The sequence below is a fragment of the Hemibagrus wyckioides genome, linkage group LG04 (assembly GCF_019097595.1).
Source record: "Hemibagrus wyckioides isolate EC202008001 linkage group LG04, SWU_Hwy_1.0, whole genome shotgun sequence".
Classification (NCBI taxonomy): Eukaryota; Metazoa; Chordata; class Actinopteri; order Siluriformes; family Bagridae; genus Hemibagrus; species Hemibagrus wyckioides.
Window position 1 is genome coordinate 12,126,276 of NC_080713.1, and position 11,931 is coordinate 12,138,206.

The 11,931-nt window shown below is 38.4% G+C and overlaps 1 protein-coding gene across 1 annotated transcript; it reads right to left on the minus strand.

Moving 5' to 3' along the window:
• Window positions 1-1,019: 1,019 nt before the first annotated feature.
• On the minus strand, window positions 1,020-10,481 carry treh (trehalase (brush-border membrane glycoprotein)). Its single transcript, XM_058387160.1, has 15 exons — window positions 10,313-10,481; window positions 8,535-8,635; window positions 8,301-8,448; window positions 8,124-8,211; window positions 7,936-8,036; window positions 7,767-7,859; window positions 7,521-7,637; window positions 7,287-7,409; window positions 7,143-7,192; window positions 6,765-6,965; window positions 6,086-6,303; window positions 4,395-4,506; window positions 4,151-4,263; window positions 3,938-3,991; window positions 1,020-3,544 (listed from the first exon to the last, which is right to left on the minus strand). The coding sequence occupies exons 1-15, from the start codon at window positions 10,384-10,386 to the stop codon at window positions 3,392-3,394; spliced, it is 1,746 nt and encodes a 581-aa protein (XP_058243143.1). The 5' UTR covers window positions 10,387-10,481; the 3' UTR covers window positions 1,020-3,391.
• Between the last annotated feature and the right edge of the window lie 1,450 nt (window positions 10,482-11,931).

Below are 11,931 nucleotides of genomic sequence, written 5' to 3' on the forward strand. Positions count from 1 at the left end.
CTTGGCCATGTGTTTTGGGTCATTGTCAGGCTGGAATATCCATCCACGACCCATTTTCAATGATCTGGCTGAGGGAAGGAGGTTCTCATCCAAGATTTAACGGTACATGGCTCCGTCCATCGTCCCTTTGATGCGGTGCAGTTGTCCTGTCACCTGGGAGTGGTGTACTTGGGGCATTCCTCCTCCTCCAAACACGGCGAGTTGAGTTGATGCCAAAGAGCTGGATTTTGGTCTCATTTGACCACAACACTTTCACCCAGTTCTCCTCTGAATCATTCAGATGTTCACTGGCAAACTTCAGATGAGCCTGTACATGTGCTTTCTTTAGCAGGGGGACCTTGCGGGCGCTACTGGATTTCAGTTTTTCACGGCGTAGTGTGTTACCAATTGTTTTCTTGGTGACTATGGTCCCAGCTGCCTTGAGATCATTGACAAAATCCTCCAGTGTAATTCTGGGCTGATTCCTTGCCGTTCTCATGATCATTGAAACTCCATGAGGTGAGATTTTGCATGGAGCCCCAGACCGAGGAAGACTGACAGTCCTTTTGTGTTTCTTCCATTTGGGAATAATCGCACCAACTGTTGTCACCTTCTCACCAAGCTGCTTGGCGATGGTCTTGTAGCTGATTCCAGCCTTGTGTAGGTCTACAATCTTGTCCCTGACATCCATGGACAGGTCTTTGGTCTTGGCCATGATGGAGAGTTTGGAATCTGATTGATTGCTTCCTTCTGTGGACAGGTGTCTTTCATACAGTTAATGAGCTGAGATTAAGGGCACTCCCCGAGAGTGCTCCTACTGTAATCTCAGCTCCTTACCTGTATAAAAGACACCTGGGAGCCAGAAATCTTTCTGATTGATAGGGGATCAAATACTTATTTCACTCATTAAAATGCAAATCAATGTATAACTTTTCTGAAATGCGTTTTTCTGGATTTTTTTTGTTGTTATTCTGCCTCTCACTGTTCAAATACACCTACCATTAAAATTACAGACTGATCATTTCTTTGTCAGTGGGCAAACATACAAAATCAGCAGGGGATCAAATAATTTTTTCCCTCACTGTATACAATAAGCATATGAAGGGTACAGTTCTTGATCAAAAACCCAACAGTGGCTGCTTGGCATTGCTTGAATTTGAACTCACAACCATCCAGCAGCTGAATATAAAGTGGACATTCTGATTCAAAAAGCGAATGTGTATTGCAAACTTCATAGAACATTGCATAAATATGGGATGCAACTTTAATACAAACAGTGGAAAAAAGACTCAGATGGCAGCAATAGCACAAACAGACAGATGGAAAAACACATAAGGGATCAAGGAGGGCCAACAACACAAGTCCACAAAGTCTTTACTGACCGAAGCATAGTCCCTACTAGAGAAAAAAGCAATAGAGATTGCCTGCTTATTGCATTGCAGCTTTGCATTTTAGATATACTGACTGGAGCAACTGTACAAAAACAACTGTAGAACTGCTCATTTATGCAGTTATCTAATCAGCCAATCATGTGGTGGCAGCACAATGCATAAAACCATGCACATGAAGGTCAATAGCTCAGGCACACATCAAACATCAGAAAGTTTAACAATGGCATGCTTGTTGGTGTCAGATGGGCTGGTTTGCGTTTTCAGCTCTTGGAATTTTCAATCGCAACAGTCTCTTGGATTTACACCAAATGGTGTGAAAAACAAAAAACATTGTGTGCAGGCTGAAACGCCTTGTTGAAGAGAAGAGAAAGAGGTGGCAGGAAGTCTATAGTAACTTATATAAGCACTCTTTACAGTAGTGAGCAGAAAATCTGCTCTCAGAATGTACACAAATCAAACATTGAGGCGGATCAGCTACAACTGCAAAAGACAACATCAGATTGTACTCCTGAAAAACTGGAGGCTATCGTGGGCACAGTTGAAGGTTAGAATTTTTTTTTTAATTTATTAATTTATTTATTTTTCTCTCCCCCACCTAAACTGATTGGAGGGGGTTGATGTTGATATTCCGGCCTGTCTTTGGGCACCCTGGGGTATCGCTATGGGTGGGACAGAAGGGGTTTCAGTGTTGGCCACCACCGCATTTCATGACTGTTTTGCCCGAATAAACAAGCTCCCTCCTGGCTGGTTGGGGAGCTGTTTAGGAGGGGAACAAGCGATTGGGCCAGCCCTCACCTGTAGGGATTGATTGATTGATTGATTGATTGATTGATTGATTGATTGATTGATTTTCTTCTTTCTTCCTGTTTTCTTTTCTCCCTCTTGCTCTCCTTACTTCCTTTCTTTTTTAATTTAATTAAAAAATTTTTTGCCCTTCTTCTGTATCCTCCCTCTTTGCTCCCTTCTTTCTCTTTTCCAAAAACAACCCCTCTACCCATTACCCTGGTGCACTTAAGCAAACAAACACACACACTGTACACATCATTTGTTCTTGTATTTGTTGTTTTGTCTACAAAGTACTGTCTTTTGTTGTGAAATAAACAAAAACAACAAAGAAAAAGGTTGGAAAAAAATGACTTACTCCAACCAACAAACATGCTACAATCAAAGGCACAGAGATCACATTTTTTTTCATTATAATGATTGAAAATGATCAGAAGCTGTTGACTTATATCTGCATATAGTTTTTAATTTTTTAATAGTTTTTAATTGTGCTGCTGCTGCTGCATGATTGGCTGATAAGATAACTGCAGAATGTGCAGGTGTTCCTAATAAAGTGAACAGTGATTATACAATCTTGTGAGTGCATGTGCTTTATTGTGTGGCTGTATGCAGGCAAGTTTTCTCACTAAGATGTGAATCACTAGGCATGAACCCCTTGCGCTATAAACAATATTTTGGAGTTTTATAGACTCAGCTAGACCCATTTCATTTTGGCCTACCATAAATGTTTATGTGGCAGCACTGGTCAAAACTGTGACATCTATGGCTTACACATAAAGCATTATTTCTGCCAAAGGTATGGACACAGTGTAATTTCACCTACAGCCATAATAAACGTATCTTAAACTTTTACTTATTATTATCTTAAACGTTTTTACTTATTATTATAAACTGATCACTACACCTTTCAAAGTGAAGAAAACAAAATAATCAACATGCCTAACCGATGTCTAGCTAAGAACAAACAACCGTGTAAATGCTTTCTGGGTTAAAACAAAAACTTTTTTTTAAATGTATCCACAAGATGTATCACAAAAGCTGGGACCATTTTACTTAGTGTATTTACACTTATTTAGATCACAGAACAGTTGAATTGCTATAAGATGAGTTATAAAAAAAAAAATATCTTGTAGTCCTAATACAGTAGGGTTACTGAAATTGACTTTCATTTTGCATTTTGACTTGCATGGAATTCTAAAATTCTATTATTCAAGATGCCCTTTTTCCAAATATAATTATCAGAATGGTGCATAGTAAACCATGGTATATACAACTGGGTAAATTAGTCCATTCAGAAAGCCAGCACCTAGGGCACTTCCCCCAGAGCTCAGACTATTCCCATACTTGTCCAGCAGCTGTAGAGCAACACCATTGGTCCATCCAAACCCCAGCTGCAAAAGTAAGAACAAAAACATGCCTCAGGTGTAAGTGTTCACGTCTGACTGTGTAAAATTTAACAGAAAAGAGGCAATTTGGAAGTTTGGCAGAATTCTAATAGATGCACATTCATCTAAATTATAATTTCATTCATATTTTTAATAATATATTTATAGCAAAATTTTTATTTCTTGACCATCTTGCATTCAGTGACCTGAATTTAAACAAAACTTTGCTTATCCTTATTATTAATGCAATTTAATGTAGGGTTTTACTTTTTTAAATGATTCATCATTTCATTAATTTGAAAAGCACACTTTCAATAATTTCTTAAGGGATTACATTATCTGCACCATAGAAAGAGAAGGAGAAATGTAGGAAAGGAAACAGGATTACAGCATTAGTACCTGAACTTCATATTCACCACCTCCTCCGGGTTTGCCATCTCCACTGACATCATACTGCAAGAAGAGCGTATATTTGAGCTCACACTGCAGTTTCAACACTTTTGTTCGATTCAAAGGTTAAACTTTAACTCCAATATGGCTGTGATTAATATCATTGTAATCTGTTTATTCATATGACTAAAATATTCATAGGAAAAACAACATGAAATGCACCTTTTCAAACATAGCGTCATATTTAACATAAGCCAGCCAATTTGACTGAATCCACCGTTGAGCCAAATCAGAGGCAAGATCTTTGGCATCTATCAAGTCAAGCTGTGACAGACCTAAGAAAGTCAACAGAAGATGGAGATTTTAAATATCAAGTTACATACATACGTATATTTCCTAATAATAATTAATTAAGAAATTCATCTTTTGTTTATATAGGCAAATCTGATCCTTTATATTTTCCTACCCTCTATGAGCATGTGCTGGAGTGGAGGCCAGGCATTAGGCATATCCCATTGCTGGCCACTCTGACTCAAAGAGGTGGGAACACCATTGGGGTAGTCCAGACCACCACTCCCCTATACATAGAGAGATACAGACAGGCAGAACCATTAAATTAAAAACATCTACATACAATAGAATTACTGAATTACAGATTCACATGATGTGTTTAGTTGTTTTTTGTCCCCAATCATGAGAATATACATAGCTATACACTTGACAACACAGCTCTAGTAACAATACATCATATTTGATACATAATACAGTGAAACTCAAATGCAAGCATGAATTTAAACTACACAATACTAAGCCAACATTTCATTTCAGGGTGATACAGTGGCCACATCATAGCTTACAGGGTCCTGTGTGTCACTTCTGAGCTCAGGTTACCATCTATGCAGAGTGTCACATGTTCTCCTGGTGTTTCCTCCAGGTTCTCTGATTTCCTCTAATTGTCCAAAACATGCAGGAAGGTGGATTGGCTACATTATATTGCCGCTAGGTATGAAACTGTGTGAATATGTGTGCAGGTTCCAAATACCCTGTGACCCTGCTCAGGACAAAGCAGTTACTGAAGATGAATGAATTAAAAAAAAAAATCCATCCATCTAGTTTCTGTATCACATATCCTTCACAGGGTCATGGGGAAACCTGGACCCTATTCTATGGGACACAACACAAACAAAATCTGAAAGTTGCAAAACAGTACCTGAAAAAGCTTTACAAAATAATTCAACAGTTTCAGTGGGTTGCCAGCCTGATGCAGTTATAGCAAGCTAGAATATGCAACCAGACATTAAGTGCTATTTGTTCCAAAACATTTTCAAGAAATTGGGTGGCACCAAAAGGTGCCATAAGTTGTTTATGATCTATATGCAAATATAAGTGTCATGTTTTTAGAAATTGTCTTTGGTGTAAACAAAAATAAAAGAATTGCCCTTATTTTTTCAATAATTCTGGAGGGGACTGTATGACTAGTCTTAAGTGTGCTTTTAAAAACGACCTCTGAACACTGAGACTGAGACTAATAAAGAAAGAGTAAAGAAAAGTAAATAAAGACATACATTAAAGGAATATGAAAAGAGAACAAGTAAGGGAGAACAAAAGGAAACTGGAGAGATTTTTTTTTCCCAATTCAACCTTTTTTTTCCCGAAGGAAGAACAGTACAGAGAAGGAAAGGGAGAGGGAAACAATGCTGTGTAAAGTGTGCCATCAGCTGGTGAGTGTTTTGTATGGCACTATTTAGTTATAACTTGTTCCCAGCTGAAAAACCATCTATTAGCATGATGTTTGGGAAAACCCACAGTTTTCAATTCCAGAACCCAAGATCAGTCACTTACTATGGCAAGTTTTGCAGTGAAGCTATACTGGTCTACTTGAACTAAACCAGGTTTTCGTGTGCATAATCTAAACAATTTAACCTGCAATATTGATCATAAGAAGTTATGCCATACTATGATTCAGAAGCAATACCTTCGAATATGTAAATCCCATAACATTTGAATTGTAATTTCATACAATCCAGTTGAACATTAAATGAATCATACAACTAAAAACTAAAAAAATGAGTATACTTGCATTTATAATGACATGCTCTGCGAAACACAATAACTACTACAGAAATAGGAAAAAAGTCTTTGGAAAACACAACTCACTCTGAGATACTGTAGTGCCTGCTGTCCCATCTCAGGCTGAGAATAACAATGTGCCCAGAGAGGACTTAGGTTAGTCGGATAAAAGGCTGAATTCCTAGTGCTACTCAACAAATTATAATCAAACCATGCTCCCTGCTTTGTGTCCCATAAAACACTCTCTATAGCCTTCAGCCTGGAAGAGACTGCAGTGTCATATACACGTGCTTTTTCCTCATTACCTGCAGGGAGAAGACAAAGGCATACAAAAACACACCCAATATATCAGCACTGTTACCTTACAGGTGAAAATGTATACAGTAATCTTTTAATTAGAGAGCTAGGCCTAAGCATATGAATATGTAATAAATGTGTAGCAGATTCCTGCCATTAATAGTATTTCATACAACAGTTAGTCCAATCCATTAAAGCTAGCAGCCAGGCTGTCAGTGAGTGTAGCTTCTTTGGGATCTGTTTCCATTCATGGAGCAAATGTAAACTAAATATTGTCCATCTTGTGTCTGAAATGTCAGTTACCTTATATTAATTTTTTATAGCAAAAACTAATTGAAAAAATAATTACATTAAACAAATTTTTAAAAATATCACAACTGTTATCACGCTGAATATCGGCATAGTTGTGATTCCCTATCGCTGTGCTGTAAAAAGATTTGCTAATGCTTGCCGATGTCTTCTTGCTTACCCAGAATTCTGTGAAAGGTGGCCAGTACTTGCTCATTACGGCAAATGAGAGCATTGAGTTCAACAGGCACGATGAAGCTCGTCTTAGTGTCCCTAAATGAGCCACTGTTTTGGCCCAAGTTGTTAATGTACCAGCGTGAGGAAAAATCCCAACCAGACTCAGCTGCTGCTTTCAGTTCTGTCCACAGCTTCTCCTGAGCCTCTGAGAAAGAAATAGCATTAGTCAAGCACTCAAACATAATTCACTGTCTTTCTAAAAGCATTCAAACGATATATTTAATTATGAATGTATTATCCAATTATGTTCAGATGTTCTCATACAAAGGCAACAAATTATTCTATTGCATAAGCAGTAAGTGCTTGATATTGGAAGATGTACCTGCAGGTAAACCCTCTGCCAGCTCTGCATCATGTGCATATGATTCTGGCCTGAGAGGAAGAGCAGTGCATTACCTGCTATCTTAGAATATCAGAAGAATCCTTTGTGATTTGTTTTTAATAATACAGCCTCATTAGCTCCTACCTGGGCTGGCCAACTTGTACATAATAACGATTCATGATGTGCTTGACACTGTTCACTTCCACTGCAACGGAGCGGTTCTCCATCCAAAAACGGTACTCATTTTCCAACAGTGGTAAAGCCATCCTGAAAAACCAAACATCACCACACACACTGTATGAGGATAAATGTGGATTATAACAGTGTCTAAAAATAGGAATTACCAATTGTAAGAATTAAATGCATTAATACATTTACCTGAGAAATTCTTTGTCCTTAGAGGCCTCATAGTAACTCTCCATCATTAGAGGTAGGAAGGGTGGCTGGCTGCGTCGCTCATAGTATATTCTCCCTCCATTTGGTACAAAACCATACCTGCATTAGTGGTTCATGTTGTATATTAATGTGATTCAGTAACACTGTCAATTAAACCCTTTTTTATTCATCCTATGTGTGGGGGTTGAGAGTCTGGGGGTAATATTGTAAATCTAAAAAGAAGTTTACCGCTTCACCATGTGTAGGAAGTTTTCAATCATTCCCTTGGCTGTTTGCACCATCTCAGATAATATGAGACCATTTATCACCCAATATGAATCCCTGTCAGATAAATAAATAAAACATGATCACTAAGGGTGTTTGTGTGAGCATGTATGTGTGTTCATGCTTGCCTCACCAGTAGTAAAACTCAGTGAAGCGTCCACCTGGTACAATCCCGGGATATGGGCAGTATATCATAGAATACATTTGTGGATTGTCTCTCACATCGTTACTGACCTGAGAAAATAGAGTAAGAGAGAATAGAAATTGAGTTCCAACAAGGATCATTTGATCATGCGGTTATTCAGTCTTAACAGGACAGACCTTTCGGCCAAGTGATTTCCACAAACCGTGCAACTCCTCAGCCCAGCTGCGAAGATTTTGGTCGGAGATCTTGGATAACAACTTTGGCCTGCAATCAAATATATACCATAGCAGTGGAATGCATACATTAAATGGCATCTATTGTACTTGTATTGTATTGTAAAAGTGAGGTCTTACTTGTCATGCCAGTCTGGAGGACTCCACGGCTCAAACTCTTTACCACTATTTGCAAAGTACGTATTCACAAACACTTGTAGATCTGATGGAGGAACAGTTCCATTTGGAAACCTTTTTGTTAGGTTGGAGAAGGCATCTAAAACAATATCTGCATGGAGTGAAAATCAACAGTGAGATAAGCAGACAACGAGGCAATAGCAAAGACAAAATAGCAAAGCAGTGCAGAGCTCTTACCAGGTGCTGCATTCAATTTCATATCTACAAAGGCCTTGTTGTCGTCAAAAAGTTTGGCCAACTGTACCTGTCTTAAAAGCTCCCCCGTGCAGTAGATCTCACTAACAGAATCATATGAATAAACACAGATATCTAAGAAATTATTCAAGCGTGGGACCATAAAAAATATCAATCCTTGCCATATTGTACATGTACAGCGATCAGGTATAACATTATGAGCACTGACAGGTGAAGTGAATAACACTGATTATCTCCTCATCATGGCACCTGTTAGTGGGTGGGATATATTAGACAGCAAGTGAACATTTTGTTCTAAAAGTTGACGTGTAGCAGGAAAATGGGCAAGCATAAGGATTTGAATGAGTTTGATGAGGACCAAATTGTGATGGCTAGAGGAAAACTGTAGCTCTTGTGGGGTGTTCCCGGTCTGCAGTGGTCAGTATCTATCAAAAGTGGTCCAAGGAAGAAACAGTGGTGAACCGGCGACAGGGTCATGGGCGGCCAAGGCTCACTGATGCACATGGGGAGTGAAGGCTGGCCCATGTGTTCCGATCCAACAGACAAGTTACTGTTGCTCAAACTGCTAAAAAGTTAATGCTGGTTCTGATAGAAAGGTGTCAGAATACACAGTGCATGACAGTTTGTTGCATATGAGTCAGTGTGGCCATTAATCCATCAAGTGCTGTTTACTGGAGGTTTTGTCTATACTGCACCATTCTGAGTACACCCCAGAGACAGGTGTGTGTATATACCAGTGGCGGGCCGTGCATTTCATACCTAGGCTTTCACTGCTGTCCTTCCTGAATTAGTCCACCTCTATACCATCATTATGACGCCACGGCAACAGATACTAATCAACCGTTAAATAGCAAAGTAAAAAAGAAATTAGGCTACAATATTTCACACCTCACAAGGATTAGTACATTTTATTACAGTCCGCCTTGAAAATGTATTTGTAAGGATGTCTGCGACCAAATCGATTTCTTCTCCTCTGTCAGCCATTGTGAGTTAAAATATATATATTTTATTTAGTTTGTGCGGTTCGCTGCCTCTGACTACTCCAATTATCCAATCAAAGGACAGGAAATTGCTGACGTAATCGTACGCCTGCTAGATGGCTCCAGTGACGTCAACTTGAAATCTGATTGGTTAATGTAACAATTTCATTGCCATTTATTTTAAGCTATGGACGCCTGCACTATTAATTCTGAAGGCATTGAACATTCTGAACACATTCTGAACACATGACGTCAGCCACTGGCTGAAATATGATTGGATAAATACTCTTATTATAAATATACATTACTGGAAGCAGCACAACCAAGAGAAAAGCTATGAAATGTAGAGAATGGACTATTGGGAATAATTTAATACACATTCATAGAAAAATATATTAAATATATTAAAATGCAAGTCAGTGATTCAGATCACTGCTGTTTAGGCCAGCAGAGAAGGCCTTGCTGGCCATGATGACCCACCACTGCTATATACATATATTCTCAGCCTGTATTGATTGAGGAAAATGCAATATTTAAACATGCAAACCTGGTGTGTTTCTAGGATTTAAAATATGCTGGGGCAAAATGAAAAATAAAAATCAATTTCAATACAAGCATTACTTATTTTGTCCATAACCTTAGGAGAGAAAAAGATGCCAGTCTGTTAACCTGTGCTGTACAGCCATTTAACAAAATTACAAAGTAGACACACCTAAGTATGTTATAGGCAAACTGCCATAACAATTTCTGTTAAAAAAACAAACAAAAAAAACCCCTCACCTGTCACAAGGTGGGAGAAGAGCAGCTCCATGATATAATAAAAGAAATGTGATTCCCCCACACAGCCAGAACATTCTCGTAAACTCTTCAGCCAGAAGCTAGAATCTTTCAAGAGTGTCTGCAGTGTGATTCTATGGAGTAGCCAAGAACAGCTTATCTAAAATTATCTATGACTCACATGACAGGTTATAAGTTCACACTCAAGTGTTTTTTTTTCCTTTGCTCATACCACAATGAAACATAACCTATAAAAACTAAAACAAAAAAACATTGTATGTCCACCATATCTGTATAGCTATTTATGCTTAAATAGCATAAATAGCTTTGAACACTGTGCAGTAGTGGAAAGTATCATGTGTTGTTTTTCTTAGAAAACAATCATTTATAGACAAAAGATTATGCATCTCTTCATTTTATTTAATGGAATTCATGACTTCTGAAAAACATCGGCAAGTATAACCAATTTGTATTTTCATTGTGGATCTTTTCATATCATACATTTCAATCCCACTCCATCAGGAATGCTAATCTTCTCCTAATGTGTGCCTCGAACTTTCTTCTTCATGGTTTGGTCGTCCATGAATGTATACCCTGCAAGACGGTTTTATCTAACTGCTCCTTTAATGTGGATCTTCTTTTTTTTAAGGAGTACTTGAAAATCCAGGCTGCCAGTTTTCATAGGAGATTTTGTGTGACATGTTTTAGGGTACAATAGAGGAAGCTTCAACACAATTTTACCACGTGCACCAATCCAGTGTCAGGGTATCCATTAGGTGGCTGAATTGGCCTTGTGTAGACATCAAAGTTATATGCAATGCCATTCTGGTCTCCCAAAAGGAACACCTTGTACCCCCGGGGTTTCGGCCATTGGGATATACTGCTTCAGCTGGTTCTTGCTCTTGAATGGGATAATCTGCTCATCCACACACATTTCATCCATTCAGATACTGCTGAAGCTAGTTGTCAGGAAATTGAGGAGTGGCCTTATTTTGAACAACTTTTCTCCACCTGGCAATTGGACACTTTTGTTGGCAAAGTGGAGGAATCGTTTGACGGACTCCCATCAATTCACTGCCATGTTTGCAAAATTCTTTACTCTTGTTTTCAGATACCAGTATAGCTGGGTCTGTGGAACACCATGGACAGACATGTAGAAACATATTCCAATGAACTGTTCTATTTCTTCATGTTACATTTAGTGGTTTGGTGACTGCTGACAATTTTATCGATTACATGTATATGAAGGAAGCAGCTGAAGTGTTCCACTGGTTCTGATAGCCCAGCCGATTCAGGGAGGGTGCCTTTACATTTTGGAATTGGTGGAATACTTCTGTTGGTGCCTTTTGTTCCATGTAGGCCATTTTCATTTCATGAATGCACCATAGTTCAAATATCGCATGTTGTTGCCATATGGCAATGGCAATTTTACCACTGATCAGAAGACACAAAAATATGTAAACTTGTTAAAATGATTAAAAAAAACAAACACTGTTGTTAACTTACCTCAGATAATTTTTTATTTTAAGTAGTTTTGCGTAAATATGGAAATATTCATCAAATTTTGAGAGCCCTCTGACGATGTGATTGCAGAAAAGGAAGTGCAAACAGCACTTCCTAGT